General features: G+C 36.5%; 1 protein-coding gene across 1 annotated transcript in view; it reads left to right on the plus strand.

Annotated features, from left to right (window-relative positions):
• Positions 1 to 19322, plus strand: part of chm (CHM Rab escort protein) — a 94406-nt gene that overhangs the window by 20277 nt on the left and 54807 nt on the right. Inside the window, exons 2-8 of the mRNA XM_048165438.1 lie at positions 4311 to 4377; positions 4548 to 4620; positions 5256 to 5386; positions 6859 to 7192; positions 7433 to 7549; positions 12327 to 12447; positions 13348 to 13570. Of these exons, the coding sequence (XP_048021395.1) occupies positions 4311 to 4377; positions 4548 to 4620; positions 5256 to 5386; positions 6859 to 7192; positions 7433 to 7549; positions 12327 to 12447; positions 13348 to 13570 (1066 nt within the window). The remainder of the gene's footprint in view (positions 1 to 4310; positions 4378 to 4547; positions 4621 to 5255; positions 5387 to 6858; positions 7193 to 7432; positions 7550 to 12326; positions 12448 to 13347; positions 13571 to 19322) is intronic.

A 19322-nucleotide genomic window follows, 5' to 3' on the forward strand; every position in this document is an offset into this window, starting at 1 on the left:
AGGACTCAGAGGCCTGAGGTTGGAGCTAGGTGATTGACACAACTGGGCAGAGCTGAAGACCTGGAAGCCCAAGGTGGATCTGAGCAGCTGAGCGGAGCCACTGGAGGAGGAGCAGAGGGCTGAAAGGAGCCAGTGGAGACAGGGCTGAGAAACTGAATTGTCAGGCATTGTCAGTGGAGGAGGGAGTGGGAGGCTGAGCAGGAAGGCTGGGTGGAACCAGCAGTTATGGAGACTTGGAGATGGCCAGAACCCAGCGGTGACGAAGGAGAATTGGAGCTGGGCGGAACCAGTGGAGACTGGAGACCTTGAGATACGACAATCTAATTCATCATATCTTTTTATGGGGACTGGGCACAGCACATCCTTAGCGGTGGGTGTATGGGCGAGGCTGCACTCCATGCCATCGTACTCCACTAGAATACCCTCAGAGATGGACATTGGTGCCTGCTCGCACACTTGGGCAGACTTATTGGCTCGGGCTCCAGGACAACAATGACCTCCGGTGTTGGCTCTGGCTTTCTTGGCGGGGCTCTGAGTCTGCGGTGGGCTCTGGCATATCATTCGTAATGGGTGTGGCTGTTGGCTGGCTGGGCTCCGGGTCCAATGTGAGCTTGGGGCTGGTGGTGTTCTCCTGAGCAATGCACATTCGCATTACACAAGCACCCACTCCACATAATATGCAAAACTCTCTTTAGGACCATCCCCAGGCAGCTTGGCCTTAGTCAAGGTGTTGAGTCTAACATAATAAAAAGTGCATAGGCAATTGTCTGGGTAGTGGGTCAGGTGAGCCAAATCTAAAAACTTATGGGGATATGGTCCTTGAGGGAACGGTCCTCTTGTGTGAGGCAGAGAAGCTAGACTGCTTTTAGATCACAGCAATGGTTGCAAAAAAGGATGAGTTGAGGCTGGGTCTAAGCGCAGCAGTGATATTTATTAACAGTGATCAGAGATACAAGCATTCAGGAGAATCAGGCGAACATCAAAGATAAATCACTGAACAACTAATAAGAATCGACAGAACAACAGAAACTGGTTCTGATTCCTTCCGTCTCCGGACATCACTTTTGGCCACTATTGTATATATAGTCAGGATGCATCACCCTATGTTGAACATCAGTGAAGCCAAACACTATTGGTTTGCTGTGGGTCTTATAACCAGTCACGTTGTACTGAGTTTGAGAATGCTGAAATGTGAAAAAGCTATGGCATAGGGAACGATTTTCAGTTAGTGACATATATTCAATTTCATATTGTTCCTCACAAAGAGCATCATATAATTTCAGAAGAATTGGAATATATAGAAATTATTTATTTCCTGAATTTATATTTTTGTGTTTTTCTTGCAGAAGAAAAAAGTCATACAGGTTTAGAATGAGGAGGGTACACTCTTAAAAAAAAAAAAAAAAAAAAGTTGTTTTTGACATCTATGTTCCATGAAGAACCTTTAACATGCATGGAACCTTACCATTGCATAAAAGGTTCTTTTATAGTGGTTCTTTGGGGAACCAAAATTGTTTTATGGCATCATGCCAAAAAAAACCCTATTTGGAACCTTTATTTTTAAGAGTGTAAGTAAATGATGAAAATTTAATTTATGGTTGAACTTTCCCTTCACACTTCCCACAGATGTGAAGGAAAGGATGCACCAGCATGGTGTGTGTGTGTGTGTGTGTGTGAGAGATAGATAGAAGGGATGGGTGACACAAATGGGTGGAGTGTAAGAGAAGTGACCTGCCCTCTCTTTCTCTCTCTCTTACTTTCTCTCTCACACAATCCCTCCCTCGCTCCCTCAGCCTCGACTATAAATAACCGAAAAATGACTTTCAAGGTGCAGAGATAGAATCCATTTGGAATGTTCTCTAAAATGAAGAGTGATTTATGATTTCATACAATTCCTGCTGAAAGCATTCCGGGCTTTGCCCGGTCATCAAAGTCCTGCCAGCTCAAATCTATTATTTATCGCCCAGTATGTCTATGTGGCATCAGAACTTTATGGCAGGTAATGTTTGTCTTTAGCAAACATGATGTGGAAAAATCAATACCGGATAGGATAAATGGCATTAAAAGATGGCGGCGAGAGGTTATTTACACTTTTTAAAAACATCTTCAGTATTATCTGGACAGATATATTGATGCACCTCAGACCGTCGCTGTTCTGGTAGGTGCATAATTGAGATGCATCTGTTTAAACAGGCCAAGCGAGTTAATTTGATACTTTTCCATAATTAAAATTAGGTTTCTTTAAAATTAGGTTTCATTAGGTGTATATATATATATATATATATATATATATATATATATATATATATATATATATATATATATATATGTATATATATGTGTGTGTGTGTGTGTGTGTGTGTGTGTGTGTGTTTAATTTTCATATGAATTCGTATGATGTGAACCACAGGCAAATGGAGGACTTCTTAGAAAAAAGATGATGGTCCACCCCTTACCGTCACTGGAGCATAAGCAGATTATAGAAAAACTTACTAAACACCCATTTTTCACAATAAAATCAAGTCCCACAAATCCTATTGCAATGAAATACACCGAATTTCCAGAAGTAAAATGATGTGCATACAGCTTGAAACATTTACTATGAAATTACTAGTGCAAGTGCCTAAAAAACACATCTTTATGGGGATTACAGTATACACATATATATATTTATGTGTGGGTGTGTGAATATTCTACAATAACATGGAACAATGAATCGGCACACGATAAAACCAGAAACGTGCATTATGATTGTCAACATGGTGAATTCCTATATCATGCCATTAAATTTGGATGAGGGTTTTTGGTCACACCGTAGGAGAACATGTGGGTGTCTAGAATCCCAGGATTCTCCATCAGTGAAATAGCCAGTGCTGGGGAAGATACGACGGGCCTGCTCGGAATAAATCACTTTTCCATTGTGTGTGTGAGATGGGGCTGTGCAAGGCCAGATGAAGAAGAAGAAAGATGGAGGGACAGGGACGCTTCAGCGGCTTAATGGAGTTGTTTTCAGCCCTGGTGCTGCTCAATCTTGCTCTCAGGGACCCCGCGTGTTCCTTCAGCCTTTTTAGTGCGGCTTTGCGAACTATGTAAACTTCAGCTCAAACATTATGTAAATATACCAAGTGAATCCATTGGTGTGTGTGAGCGAGTACTTATTTTTAATAGTCAGCGAGTTATGTTTACCTTATGCAAATGACTGTCTAAACGCTGTGTAGCATCAGCAACCTTTGCCATTGCCAGTTTCATGCTGTTTCATAAACGGTACAAAAAACAGTCATATGACACTTGCCCATAGTTGCTGTATGTTCTTCTATAGTTTTAGAGCATTTTTGGTTTGTATAATGCTACAGATATAAGAACGAGAAATTGATCAAACAAATCATTAAATCCACCGAGAATGAGTAACACTGTTACTTTAGTATTATTTATGTTATTATAGTTTGTATAATATTTTTATTTTCAGTTTTCATTTTCATTTTTATTATATATATTTTTTTTTTTTATAATTATTATTTAGGTTTAATTTATTTTTATTAAAGTTTGAGTAAGTTAAGTTTTTAATTTTATTTATTTACAGTTAGTAATTTTAGTTATAAGTTTTGATCTAATATTTATTTTATTTCAGCTTTATTTGAATTATTAAAACTAAAAACTAAAAAATTGATCAATTAAATGAAAAATGGATAAAATCAAGCTCTGATTGTGGATAAATTAATAAATAAATGTGGGTAAATGGATGCAATTTGATAATTTATGCGAATAATGAATTATTTGATTCAATTATCCATTGATTTATCGATTTTTCAGTTCTTTGGCAAGTTCTCAGTAGATTTCTTGATTTTTGAGTGGCAGATTTGTGTCCCTGTACAAATGACCACACACCTGAACCACAAGTTAATCGACCATTTGTCAACCTGCTGGGTCGCAGAACGAATTGACTAGACCTTTCAATCTCTACTGTGTGAGCGCTAAAACCTAGTGTCTGACATTACTTAGAAATGGGAGATGAAAGCTTGAATGAAATACAGTATTGTTAGCTGTGTCGTTGTCCTCATGCTGAGTTGCTGTTTCTAACTGGATGTATCCGCAGCAGTTACACTGAATGTGCCTCAAGCAAGCCTTAATGCTTTTACGATTATGTCAGTGTAATTGTAAAAGCAGACACACCGCTTCACTAGTTCAGCAACGTGTGCTGGAAACAGCACGCATTTTGCAAATTGAGTGAAACGTTCAATTCAGAGAGAGGTCGGGCAGGAGGATGCAATGGTGGTTGGTGACAATGCTTTCTGTCTGTGTTTATTTCCCAGGCCTCACCGAGTCTGTCATTGCGGCGGCCTGCTCCAGAGTCGGACAGAGCGTTCTGCATTTGGACAGGTACCACTCAAGACACTATTAGACTGGAAGATTCCTTGAAACTGAGAAGTATCGCTTTGCTATTTTCTTATTTTGCATTGTACATTCAGGTGAAGTGGAATTTGATGCTCAGTGTTTATGAAGTGAGATACATGCACACAAACACTTGAATTTTTTTTTTCATTTTACAGGAGGAACTACTATGCTGGAAACTGGGCGAGCTTCACATTCAATGGCCTGCTCTTGTGGATAGAGGAATATAAGGTCATTATTTTAGCATTTTCACTCAAATAAGAGTTTATGAGAATTTGGTGTCCTTGTTACATGTAGTTACTGTAGTAATAACTATAAATTATGCATAATTACATGCAACTAACCCCAATTCTAACGCTAAATATGTAGTTAATTGTTATTACTCGGTACTTAAAGATATAGTTCACCTAAAAATTAAAATTGTGTCATCATTTGCTTACCCTCAAGATGTTCCAAACAAGTTTCTTTCTTCTGTTGAACACAAAATAAGATATTTTGAAGAATGCAGGTGACTGTAGCCATTGACTTCCATAGTATTTTGGAATGGTGGCTACCGGCGTCAACTGTCTGGTTACCAGCATTCTTCAAAACATCTTCTTCTGTGTTCAACAGAAGAAAGAAATTCATACAGGTTTGGAACAACTTGAGGGTAAGTAAATGATGACACAATTTTAATTTTTAGGTGAACTGTCCCTTTAAATGTATAATTGCACTCTAACACGGACACATTAAAATAAAGTGTAACTGAGAATTGCACCAACTGAAAAACTTGAAAACTGATTTAGTTGTTAACAGTTTTAAGCTGTAGGTCACCTTGTGTTTTTTTTAGCCAACGGTTGATTTTGGTTTATAATGTGTGTTCTCAGAAACAGCAGGAGGCACAGATCACAGAGTCGGAGCAAGTATGGAGAAGCTTGATTGATGAGGGAGAGGATGTGGTGCCTCTCAGCTCTGTGGACTCCTCTATTTCCAACTTAGAAGTTTTCTGTTATGCCAGGTTAGCAATAATTGTGCTTCACTTACAACTCGCACAGTCACAAATTTAAGATGGCAGGTCCTGTAAGTTTTCTTAAATGAACAGTTTCTTTGAATTTCACTGAATTTATATATATATATATATATTATTATTATTTTTAAATATATTTTGGGGGACCTTTTAAGGTATTCTACAGCATCTAATCAGAATAATAATAAACATGCATCATGACAGAAACTATTTTAATTGACTTGTATTGACTGTAATTATTTTTCTATTATTTTTAGTTGTAGATAATGAATAGTGGAGTATGTTTTACAGGAAAATGCTATTTCAGTCTAATTAAAAGTTCACCTTTAATGTATTACATGCTGTTCCTTTGTAATCATTTGTGAAATTTACTATCCATTTAAAAGTAAATGCTACACCAATTTGTTTTTGTGTAAAAAGTACTAAATTAATAATAGATAATATATAAAATAATTTATAATGAATAGCAATAATAATAATTTACAAATACTACTAATAATAAATAAAATAATAATTAATTATGAAAAGGTCACACTGTGTTTCTATACATCTGTGCTATTCCTCATAAAATCCAAATAATGTATACAACTCTAAATGAGGTTACTTACTAACAATTATATTTTTGATGACTGAAAAAAAAAAAAGCTTTCCTGAGGGCAAATCTCCGAATCAAAACACATAGTGTACAACATCCTTCACATAGTGTACAAGGCCAGAGAAATATTTTAAAATGACTGCCAGGACATAGACCAAGAAGAAAATGCATTTTTTTTACCTTAATGCAGGGCCATAACCACCATAGACATTGAGGGGGACAAGTTCACCTCAATTATTAGAAATGGCCAAATTGTCCCCTTCAATATTTGAAATTCTTGCACTGATCTGCTACACTCCATTATTCAGTGCTCTGTTTGTTGTTAAGATGAGAAAAAGGGTTTAAAAGTGACATTTTTAGCCTGATCATAAAAGTAAAATTGAGGTGGCCAATCAAATTAAAGTAGGCAGATTTGACCATTTACAGAAGCAGAGTGTGAATTCCTGCACAATAAGAGAGCAAGGTAAGATGGAAATAGTGAAACATTTAATATTTGACAACTTTTTTTACTATAGAAATGTTTGACAGTAATATCCAGGGATGCAAACTACTCAGCTTTTTCCCTCAGATATGGCCGTTTTGAATTGAAAAGATGAGACAAGAAGTGTTTTGCGCTTTTGACTAATAGGCATACAAATAAAAGTGCATGTGTTTAAAATATTATTTGCAAATAGTTCAAAATGATTTCTTACCAACTAGAATTAGACCTAGAATTTCCTTCACTATTCTGTTTCTTAATGTTTCTTTTAAAAAAAAAAAGGTCCCCCCCAATGTTCAAGACATGGTTAGGCCCTTTCAATGTTAAAAAAAACTTGTTATCATTTTTTTTTTTTTTTGATGCTGTAACTAATTTTCCTGTCCTTTATAGTGAGGAAGAAGAGAAGGAAGAAACGAAGACTCCGTTAACAAGCTGTCAGCCAATGAATGCTGAGACTGAATCAGAAGAGACCAATGAAGACTCTACAGAGGCTCAAGACACGGTTACAGGTGATGACGCTACAGAATCCAATGCTAAGACGCAGAACGAGGAGCATGAGGAGCAGCAGACATCTGAGATTTCAGAACCCAGCCAATCACAGGAAGAGAAAGAGCCGCAGCCAATCAGCAGCCCAGCAGATCCACCTGTGGAGGTGGAAAAGAAGATAACATATCAAAAGTTGTTAAAAGAAGGACGTAGATTCAACATTGACCTTGTCTCCAAGGTTTGTATTGTTTAAATATGATCATCAGAATACTAGATAATAAAGAGCAAATAATATGATACCAAGAACTGCTTTAATTACCAAGACATCACTCCTACATGTGTGAATAGATGCTTCAAACTATTAAAATGACTTAATAAAACACCATCATATAATGATCGCAGTCTGACATCTAGCTTTAAATGAACTTAGAAAGCAGTGAAATGAAATTTATAGTGTGCTCTTTGTCCCCCTTCAAAGTTGATGTATTCTCGTGGTGCATTGGTGGATCTGCTCATCAAATCTAATGTGAGCCGTTACGCAGAGTTCAAGAACATCGGCCGCATCCTCACCTGTAGAAATGGAAAAGTAGAGCAGGTATGGAGCAGATCTAATTGTAACAGAATAAAGTATCTATCTATTAATCTATCTGTCTGTCTGTCTTTATTTCATCCGTTTTTCTGTCTCAGTGTCTGTCTGTCTATCTGCCTGCTTGTTTTCCTTTGATCTATCTATCTATCTATCTATCTATCTATCTATCTATCTATCTATCTATCTATCTATCTATCTCTGTCTGTTTGCTTGTTTTACTTTGATCTGTCTGTCTGTCTCTTTTCCTTTGATCTCTCTCTCTGTCTGTCTGTCTGCTTGTTTCCTTTGATCTGTTTGTCTGTCTGTCTGCTTGTTTTCCTTTGATCGATCAATCTATCGATCTATCTATCTGTCTGTCTGTCTGTCTGTTTGCTTGTTTTCCTTTGATCTGTCTGTCTGTCTGTCTGCTTGTTTTCCTTCAATCGATCTATCTATCTGTCTGTCTGTCTGTCTGTTTGCTTGTTTTCCTTTGATCTGTCTGTCTGTCTCTTTTCCTTTGATCTCTCTATCTGTCTGTCTGCTTGTTTTCCTTTGATCATCGATCTATCGATCTATCTGTCTGTCTGTCTGTCTGTCTGTCTGTCTCTTTTCCTTTGATCTCTCTATCTGTCTGTCTGTCTGTCTGTCTGTCTGCTTGTTTTCCTTTGATCGATCGATCTATCGATCTATCTGTCTGTCTGTCTGTCTGTCTGTCTTTTTTCTTGTTTTCCTTTGATCTGTCTGTCTGTCTGTCTCTTTTTTCTTTTATCTATCTATCTATCTATCTATCTATCTATCTATCTATCTATCTATCTATCTATCTATCTATCTATCTATCTATCTATCTATCTATCTATCTCTCTGTCTGTCTGCTTGTTTTCCTTTGATCGATCGATCTATCGATCTGTCTATCTGTCTATCTGTCTGTCTGTCTGTTTGTTTGCTTGTTTTCCTTTGATCTGTTTGTCTGTCTGTCTGCTTGTTTTCCTTTGATCGATCGATCGATCTGTCTGTCTGTCTGTCTGCTTGTTTTCCTTTGATCTATCTATCTATCTATCTATCTATCTATCTATCTATCTATCTATCTATCTATCTATCTATCTATCTATCTATCTATCTATCTATCTATCTATCTATCTGTCTGTCTATCTGTCTGTCTGCTTGTTTTCCTTTGATCGATCTATCTATCTATCTATCTATCTATCTATCTATCTATCTATCTATCTATCTATCTATCTATCTATCTATCTATCTATCGTTCTATCGATCTGTCTATCTGTCTGTCTGTCTGTTTGCTTGTTTTCCTTTGATCTGTTTGTCTGTCTGTCTGCTTGTTTTCCTTTGATCGATCGATCGTCTGTCTGTCTGTCTGTCTGTCTGTCTGTTTGCTTGTTTTACTTTGATCTGTCTGTCTGTCTGTCTCTTTTCATTTGATCTCTCTATCTCTGTCTGTCTGCTTGTTTTCCTTTTATCTATCTATCTATCTATCTATCTATCTATCTATCTATCTGTCTGTCTGTCTGTCTGTCTGTTTGCTTGTTTTCCTTTGATCTGTCTGTCTGTCTGTCTGCTTGTTTTCCTTCGATCGATCTATCTATCTATCTGTCTGTCTGTCTGTCTGCTTGTTTTCCTTTGATCTGTCTGTCTGTCTCTTTTCCTTTGATCTCTCTATCTGTCTGTCTGCTTGTTTTCCTTTGATCATCGATCTATCGATCTATCTGTCTGTCTGTCTGTCTCTTTTCCTTTGATCTCTCTATCTGTCTGTCTGTCTGTCTGTCTGCTTGTTTTCCTTTGATCGATCGATCTATCTATCTATCTGTCTGTCTGTCTGTCTGTCTGTTTTCTTGTTTTCCTTTGATCTGTCTGTCTGTCTGTCTCTTTTTTCTTTTATCTATCTATCTATCTATCTATCTATCTATCTATCTATCTATCTATCTATCTATCTATCTGTCTGTCTGCTTGTTTTCCTTTGATCGATCGATCTATCGATCTGTCTATCTGTCTGTCTGTCTGTCTGTTTGCTTGTTTTCCTTTGATCTGTTTGTCTGTCTGTCTGCTTGTTTTCCTTTGATCGATCGATCGATCTGTCTGTCTGTCTGTCTGTCTGTCTGCTTGTTTTCCTTTGATCTATCTATCTATCTATCTATCTATCTATCTATCTATCTATCTATCTATCTGTCTATCTGTCTGTCTGTCTGCTTGTTTTCCTTTGATCGATCTATCTATCTATCTATCTATCTATCTATCTATCTATCTATCTATCTATCTGTCTATCTGTCTGTCTGTCTGCTTGTTTTCCTTTGATCGATCTATCTATCTATCTATCTATCTATCTATCTATCTATCTATCTATCTATCTATCTATCATTCTATCGATCTGTCTATCTGTCTGTCTGTCTGTCTGTCTGTCTGTTTGCTTGTTTTCCTTTGATCTGTTTGTCTGTCTGTCTGCTTGTTTTCCTTTGATCGATCGATCGGTCTGTCTGTCTGTCTGTCTGTCTGTTTGCTTGTTTTACTTTGATCTGTCTGTCTGTCTGTCTCTTTTCATTTGATCTCTCTATCTCTGTCTGTCTGCTTGTTTTCCTTTTATCTATCTATCTATCTATCTATCTATCTATCTATCTGTCTGTCTGTCTGTCTGTCTGTCTGTTTGCTTGTTTTCCTTTGATCTGTCTGTCTGTCTGTCTGTCTCTTTTCCTTTGATCTATGTCTGTCTGTCTGTCTGTCTCTTTTCCTTTGATCTATGTCTGTCTGTCTGTCTGTCTGTTGTTTGCTTGTTTTCCTTTGATCTGTCTGTCTGTCTGTCTGTCTGTCTGTCTCTTTTCCTTTGATCTATGTCTGTCTGTCTGTCTGCTTGTTTTCCTTTGATCGATCTATCTATCTATCTATCTATCTATCTATCTATCTATCTATCTATCTATCTATCTATCTATCTATCTATCTATCTGTCTATCTGTCTGTATGTCTGTTTGCTTGTTTTCCTTTGATCTGTCTGTCTGCTTGTTTTCCTTCGATCGATCTATCTATCTGTCTGTCTGTCTGTCTGTCTGTCTGTCTGTCTGTCTGTTTGCTTGTTTTCCTTTGATCTGTCTGTCTGTCTCTTTTCCTTTGATCTCTCTATCTGTCTGTCTGCTTGTTTTCCTTTGATCATCGATCTATCGATCTATCTGTCTGTCTGTCTGTCTGTCTCTTTTCCTTTGATCTCTCTATCTGTCTGTCTGTCTGTCTGTCTGTCTGCTTGTTTTCCTTTGATCGATCGATCTATCGATCTATCTATCTCTCTGTCTGTCTGTCTGTCTGTTTGCTTGTTTTCCTTTGATCTGTCTGTCTGTCTGTCTCTTTTTTCTTCTATCTATCTATCTATCTATCTATCTATCTATCTCTGTCTGTCTGCTTGTTTTCCTTTGATCGATCGATCTATCGATCTGTCTATCTGTCTATCTGTCTGTCTGTTTGCTTGTTTTCCTTTGATCTGTTTGTCTGTCTGTCTGCTTGTTTTCCTTTGATCGATCGATCGATCTGTCTGTCTGTCTGTCTGTCTGTCTGTTTGCTTGTTTTACTTTGATCTGTCTGTCTGTCTGTCTCTTTTCATTTGATCTCTCTATCTCTGTCTGTCTGCTTGTTTTCCTTTTATCTATCTATCTATCTATCTATCTATCTATCTATCTATCTATCTATCTGTCTGTCTGTCTGTCTGTCTGTCTGTCTCTTTTCCTTTGATCTATGTCTGTCTGTCTGTCTGTCTGTCTGCTTGTTTTTCTGTCTATCTATCTATCTATCTATCTATCTATCTATCTATCTATCTATCTATCTGTCTGTCTGTCTGTCTGTCTGCTTGTTTTACTTTGATCTGTCTGTCTGTCTCTTTTCATTTGATCTCTCTATCTCTGTCTGTCTGCTTGTTTTCCTTTTATCTATCTATCTATCTATCTATCTATCTATCTATCTATCTATCTGTCTATCTGTCTGTCTGTCTGTCTGTCTGCTTGTTTTCCTTTGATCTATCTATCTATCTATCTATCTATCTATCTATCTATCTATCTATCTGTCTATCTGTCTGTCTGTCTGCTTGTTTTCCTTTGATCGATCGATCTATCTATCTATCTATCTATCTATCTATCTATCTATCTATCTATCTATCTATCTATCTATCTGTCTATCTGTCTGTCTATCTGCTTGTTTTCCTTTGATCTATCTATCTATCTATCTATCTATCTATCTATCGTTCTATCTATCGTTCTATCTATCTGTCTATCTGTCTGTCTGTCTGTCTGTCTGCTTGTTTTCCTTTGATCGATCTATCTATCTATCTATCTATCTATCTGTCTATCTGTCTATCTGTCTGTCTGTCTGCTTGTTTTCCTTTGATCTATCTATCTATCTATCTATCTATCTATCTATCTATCTGTCTATCTGTCTATCTGTCTGTCTGTCTGTCTGTCTTTATTCCATCCGTCTTTCTGTCTATCTATCTGTTTGTCTATCTGTCTATCTAACTGTCTATAAAATAAAATTACATACACTTCATGTTTTTCTCATATGGATTGTATTTTAGGTCTAATATTAGGTCTGATGCAAATTATTGGAGCATTTCAGCTAAGATAAAATGATTAAATTGATTTGCTGCTTGATTTATCCGTTTCCATTTACTAATGTACCTGATAAGAGTATTGACGCAAAAGGTGTTTCTCATTTCACTAAATGCTGCATTGTAATGCAAAATCCATCTGTGTGAGTAATTTAGGGCTGAAGATAATCTGTCACTACTTTAACCTGCTATGTCCTGTTTCTTCCTCATCTGAAGGTCCCATGTTCACGGGCTGATGTGTTTGCCAGTAAGCAGCTGACTGTGGTGGAGAAACGCATGCTGATGAAGTTTCTTACCTTCTGTCTGGACTTTGAGCAACACCCAGAGGAGTACCAGGGTATGACCCCTAGTGTTTGTTTCCATGCAGCTCACATGGAACATCAGAGATCAATCACAGACATGTAGATTTCGAAACATATTAGAAATCAATCATATTATTATCATATTAGAATTCAAAATTGAAATCAAAATGGACCTTTTTTAATGATTTTTCTTCATTTTAATGTTCACCAATCATTAGTTATTTTAAAGGGGGAAAAAAGTTTTTTAGATTCATTTTCAGATTCTCTCTTTGCCTTTGAAACTACCTAAGCAAGTCTGTGTGGGCAGGGGGAAATTTAGTAAACAATAATATCATAGCCTAACATCCACAAAGTGGCAGTGCATTATTTTTATTATACATTTTTAGAAAAGTAGTTCCCAAAAGCTACTGAAAACAATAAATTCCTTTTGACCTAAAACTTTTAACTTTTTTTTATTTAAAAATGAATGTAAATTAAGTGTAAATGACAATAAAATTCAAATAATAAAAAATTTTACAACTGTAAAAAGCATGATGGGATATTGGAATATTTATATTTAGTAATTTTAATCATACTTTTTTACAGTTGTAAAATGTTCTTCACTATGCCATGGCAGGCCATCCAAAACTTTACATTGGGTAAAAAAGTAGATATAAAAACAGACACATTTATGCCGGTTGACAGATTCTGTTTTTTCAGTCTCTATCTCCCCCCACCAAATCGAGTGCTGGTTCATGTTGTCTTTAAAGCTGTAGCTGTAGTGAATTAAAGTCTCACTGACATAAGGTAAATTGCTCCTTCTATTACAGTGTTAGGCAACATGCAATAATGACCTCTTTGATTCATTCAGTCTATCTGTTATTCCCTGGCAGGCTTAGTGGGAGGTCATATTGTCATTTTACACTGTAACACATTTAAAATTGTCCTTATTCTAGACTACTCCGAGAAACCATTTAGCGAGTTCCTGAAGAACAAGAAGCTCACTGAGAACCTGCAAGACTTCGTCCTGCACTCTATCGCTATGGTGACGCAGCAGTCCATCACAGAGGAAGGACTAAAGGCCACGCAGCACTTCCTGCGATGCTTGGGTCGCTACGGCAACACTCCCTTCCTGTTTCCCCTCTACGGCCTGGGAGAAATCCCACAATGCTTTTGCAGGTAAATTGTACATGATGCTGTTACAGAATAGAGCAGAGAAAGACTTTATCAGGTAATTTCTCATAAGGGTTATTATAGTTAACTAAAACTAAAAGCATAAAAACATTTTTGTTACTTGAAATTAAATAAACTTTAACTTAAAGGTACACTATGTAACGTTTTTGTTCAAAATTAAAGGGTTAGTTTACCCAAAAATGAAATTTCTGTACTTAATTATTAACCCGTAAGACCTTCGTTCATCTTCGCAACACAGATTAAGATATTTTTGATGAAATCTGAGAGCTTTCTCATCCCCATAGACAGCAGTGCCATAACCAATTTTAAGGCCCAGAAAGGTAGTAAAGACATCATTAAAGTAGTCCATTAGACTACAGTGGTTCAATCTTGATGTTGTGAAGTGGCGTGAATACTTTTTTTACTTTAATTTGTGTTCCGAAGATGAACGAAGCTCTTTCGGTTGTGGAACGACATGAGGGTGAGTAATAAATGACAGAAATTTCATTTTTGGTTAAACTAACCCTTTAATAAAAATTAAGTGAGTCAATACATCATCAGTCCTTCTTCCAAAACGTGTTTTTGTCTAGCCCTGATTTACTATGGTAAACCTATTATAAGTGTTTATATTTTAGACCTGACAGGATGGGTTTTGTCACCATAAATAGAGAAAAGTTTCTCTGCCTACTTTGTATGGTGTGGGAGTGGCATAGGTTAATTGTCATAACGAGCGAGAAAGAATGACATGAAACTCCAGGGAATCACCTGTTTTAATAAAACACGAGTCTGCTGGCAAAAAGAGAATGCGACAGAGCTCGTAATAAAACAAGAACCAACATTGTCTTGGCTTTTCGGAGATGGCGAGAACTGAGGGATTTGAAATTTTGTAAAAGCGATGTGGAGATGGCATTTTTATTACTCAACAGGTGAGTAAAGTATTTTATTGAACATATAATTTGCCATATGTAGCTCTCTAACAGAGTTCATAGTAAAGCATTATATGTTGTGAAGGGTCATTTGACAGAATTTTCATTTTTGGGTGAACTATCCCTTTAATGGTTATCGCTAGTAATGGTTATCGCTAGTATAGTAATGTCATCATCTTGAGATCCTTTCCATCTAAACTGGTTATATCTCTGAAATCTAGTAGTGTTTTATTAGCAGTAGGATAACTATATTCATCTGCAGAGTCATGTAGAGCCGAAGCACAACCAAAACAATGTTCTCCCACAAAATGCATGCATTTTTTTTAACCACTAGAGGGCCAAAAGTTATGTAGTGTACATATAAAGTTTGCAAAGCAACATTTCTCATTTTCATTTAGTTTAACTCGATGTACTAAAATAACTAAAACTAAAATAAACATTTAACAAAAAAAATAGATAAAAATGACAAATACAAGATTACTAAAACTTTAACTAAAATTAAAATGAAAACAGAAAATATATAAAAATAACTATTTCAAAATAATAATAAAAACTATAATAAAATCTCATTACATTGTTAGGGCATTTTAAAGGCACAGCAATAAAACGCTGCCATTAGATTCAGATAGTGAAAAATTATAACATTATGACATATTATGACATTTGGGTCAAAAAAATCTCCTTTAAATTCACTATGAAATCAAAATTGACAATTCTTTATTTTTTTTTATAAAATACGAAATTATTTATCTGCCCGTATCATTATTTTTTCAATTCATGCCCTCGTAATATTTAATCAAAATAACCTCCCTCTTGCAGCGACATCTCTTCTCTAATGACCTGTGAGGGCGGGACAACCTGTCACTCACATGACATCACAGCAATAGCAAACCACTCCCATCCAATCAATTCCCCCTGGACAAAATCAAGTCCCGCCCTACATTTTTTCTTGTTCGAGAAGCCGTTTCATAGTATGTCACAGTAGGGAAGAAAAGACTTCCATTTCATGCCAACTTTAATATTCAACTCTAGAGTCTTTACAACTCAGTTTTAGCTCACACACTCAGCTCTGAGGCGGAAGGAAGCAAGCTGGCAGTTAGAAGGAGGGTCAGAGCTGTGTAGGACCCTGAGTGTTTGCTTTTAGCACTTTGAGTCTGCTGGGAGCAGTGCTGTGAAACGGTGGCACTTAGAGACGAGCAGTCTTCAGCCCTGTGCCGCTGAGAGGAATCATCATCACAGAAACCATGAGCTGGCGTCAGGCCAGGTTACAGAGAACATCTCCCCAAAGACAAGCAGAACAGTCGAGTGTTTATCTAAAATGCACATGTGACTCCAATCTCTGGTTCGAGCTCTGCTCTGAGAAATTCGTCTATTTGTGTACACATTACGTCAATAAGGCTATAAAGCTAATGTGCCAAACTAGATCAGGCCAGTGATATAGATTATTGAGAGGGCAGAGCCATTGCCAGATGTCTCTTCCAATGTAAACACATCAGATCGATATCAGTATTTCATTTTTAGTCAATTAAATCACCATTTGATTGTGTCGTCTGAAGTTTCTGATTGGATTTGAACAGTTTCTGCTGTTATGTAATCATGTTCTGTGATGCGATTTTATCATTATTCCACGTAAAGGCAACTTAACCCTCCACCTCACAATTTAAGCTTGACGTTCCTCGTCTGAGATATCTGCGAATTTTAATGTGCCTCCTCGTCTGTGAGGCAGATTAATTAGCATTTTTGATTTCCATAGTTTTCCACTAATCACCCTTGCTGACATTCAGATAAGCATGCTAGCGCATTGAGGCATGAACCCACCTGCAAGCTGTCCATCATCTGCAGAGGGAACGCAAGAAACAGTTGTCTCCACTGACTTTTTTTTTTTTTTTCTCCATGACTTCATTTTAAAATTGAGCACTGAGTATTTATTTTCAATCGTCAAAGGTGGTTTACAAAATGGATGTTGTACAATGCACCTTAAAAGAAAAGAAAAGACAATATTTGCTTCATAAATAAAGAAATAGTTCAGCAACAAAATGACAAAGTAACCACCTTCATGTCATTCCAAACCTGCATGTGTTTCTTTCTTGCGTAGAATGCAAAAGGAGATATGTTAAAGAACTTCCTGTCTGCTCTTTTCTGGATAAAGAGTGTGAAGGATAATCTAGGTCTTTGAGGTCCAAAATTATAAAAAAAAAAAAACAGTGAAAGTAGCCTGCAAAATAGAATTAAAGCTATTAGTATTGCCTCAGAAGACTTGGAAGTGTGCGTCTTATGTACCCAGGGCACACAAGGGTCTTGAACACACCAGTTTTTGTTTGTTGGCCGACTAAGTTTTCTCAGTGTGTCCCGCACCGTTGCCTGAAGTTGGTCCTCGTCGGCATATTTTCGGCCGATTTGAAATGTTGAATCGGTGTTGGAACTCGTCAGTCCGTCGGGCCATCTGATCATTCTGATTGGCTGTTCAGCTACTGCCACCTGCTGGTTCGGAAAGGCATTTCATCTTACGCAGGCGCAGAACGGACGTGCTACTTGGCCGTCGGCTGTCGAGCGTCAGTTTGGTGTGTCAGGGCAACTTTGGACCCAGACGCTGCCGACGTGAGCCAATCCCGCAGTCTGCTTTCATCGCCACTAGTTTATCGGCGTCAGCTTGGTGTGTTCCTGCTTTAAAAGTCCTAAAATTTCTTAAATTTAGTTTTAGCAAATTTAAGGTCATAAAAAGTGTTAATGGAATAACATAAGTCCTAATTGTCATTTTAAAGGGGATATTTCACCCAAAAATGAATCATTGTCATCATTTACTCACTTTCGTTCATCTTCGAAACATAAATGAAGATCTTTTTGATGAAATCTGAGGGCATTCTGACCCTCCATTAGCAGCTATGCAACTGGCACTTCGAAGCTTCAAAAAGTTCATGAAAAGATGGTAAAACTAATCCATATGAATTGAGTGGTTTAGGCCAAATTTTCTGATCGCTTTATACGTTGGCTTCTAGGCTTTTGTTCACAAATAAACATTCATCAACTCAAACAGAAGATCAAGTATGTTTGACGTGCAAGAACCAATAAGGTTTGTTTTCGTGCTTTATGCAGCACGTTTGAGCTTCCGGAAGAGGATTGTTCTTGCGTGTCAAACAGGTTTGGTTGAGCTTCTGTTTATGTTCACTGATCAATGTTCATGTGTGAATAAAAGCTTAAATTAATTCTGTTCATCATATAAAGTGATCATGTTTCTTCAGAAAATTTGGACTAAACCACTCGATTCATATAGATTAGTTTAACAATCTCTTAATGAACTTTTTGAAGCATCTAAGTGGTAGTTGCGTAGCTGTCTATGGAGGGACAGAAATCGCTCAGATTTCATTAAAAATAAATTTTTTCATTTTTGTTTCGAAGATTAATGAAAGTCTTACGGGTATGGAATGACGTGAGGGTGAGTAAATTATGACCGAATTTTCATTTTTGGATGAACTATCCCCTTTAAGAGGTTTAAACTTTTGGACGGGAACAACAGGAAACATGATATGGTTTAATGTGATAATTAAACTTCTAAAGGGAGTGATTTAAATAAATTTTCAAAGTCAAAATGCAGGGCTGTTGTGCTCAGTTCTCAGAGCAGTTTGCAATCCAAGTGAACTGCCAAGCATTTACTTATGATCTGTTGATCAATCATGACAGTATTTATGTTATGGTTAGCGTTTTTGCAAGAACTATTTGCTTAAATGCTCAATGAAACTAAAGTAGCGATAGATCTTTACTTCTTTATTGTGACGTAATTCCAAGTGTAACGGATTATCGAAAAGGGAAAAATGTAGGGCGGAGACTTGTTTCTATGCATCGGTTGTTGATTGGATTTTGAAATGTGGCTGATACACTCAAAAATGGATACAGATAAACATAAGCTTGCAGTGGCGGGTTTAAGCAGACTAAATGATTGGAGAATCCTGCATACATCAGCTGAGAGAAGTCTGTTGTTTTCACAGAGGTCAAAACTAGGGCTGCAACTAATGATTATTTTGATTATCGATTAGTTGGCCGGTTATTTTTCCGATTAATCAAAAAAAAAATCCTAATTTTTTTATTTTTTTTTATTTTATTGACAAAAAAACACACCATTGCACATCCTGCCCAATGTACTTAAAACAAATGTGCCAACTGTATGCTATGAAAACATAATTTATTACACTACCTGTCATAATAAACACAAATATTTTAGGAATCTATCAAAAACTAGTTTGAAACTAAAAATGGTATTGCCATTTATTAGGAAAATAACAAACTGAAACAACTAAATAGTTTCTAAATAATATTCACACATAATATCCAAAAAAAATGTAACAGTCTCTGTTCGTATTGACTGTAACTGGGCATATGAAAAAAAAAACAACAACTATGAAGTGTTTTACTTTTTCCTGCCTTTCTTGTAAAACAGTAAAATCAAAAATTCATGGATAACGAACAATAAATATATTGTAGCTTTAGAAATACTGCAGTAACTAAAGAGCTTACACATACTGGTGGATTAATCATTACAGAAACATGAAAAATGAATTTAGTAATCACCAATACTGATCACCCTGACCTGTGGCACAAACCATACATTGGGTATCAGATGTCTAATAACTTTAGCACTTTAGCACAATAACTTTTGTCTAAAAACTTTAACTTTCTGTATATAGTGAATATAGTTTAAATCTCTACACTGTTAAAAAAAAAAAATTCCAGTAAAATGTAAAAAAACTGTAAAAAAAATCCCAGTAAAATGCAATAAACATTAATTTAACAACATTAGATGTAACATAAAACCCTAATGTACATAACTGATTAGAAAA

This window comes from Megalobrama amblycephala, linkage group LG18 (genome assembly GCF_018812025.1).
Source record: "Megalobrama amblycephala isolate DHTTF-2021 linkage group LG18, ASM1881202v1, whole genome shotgun sequence".
Taxonomy (NCBI): domain Eukaryota; kingdom Metazoa; phylum Chordata; class Actinopteri; order Cypriniformes; family Xenocyprididae; genus Megalobrama; species Megalobrama amblycephala.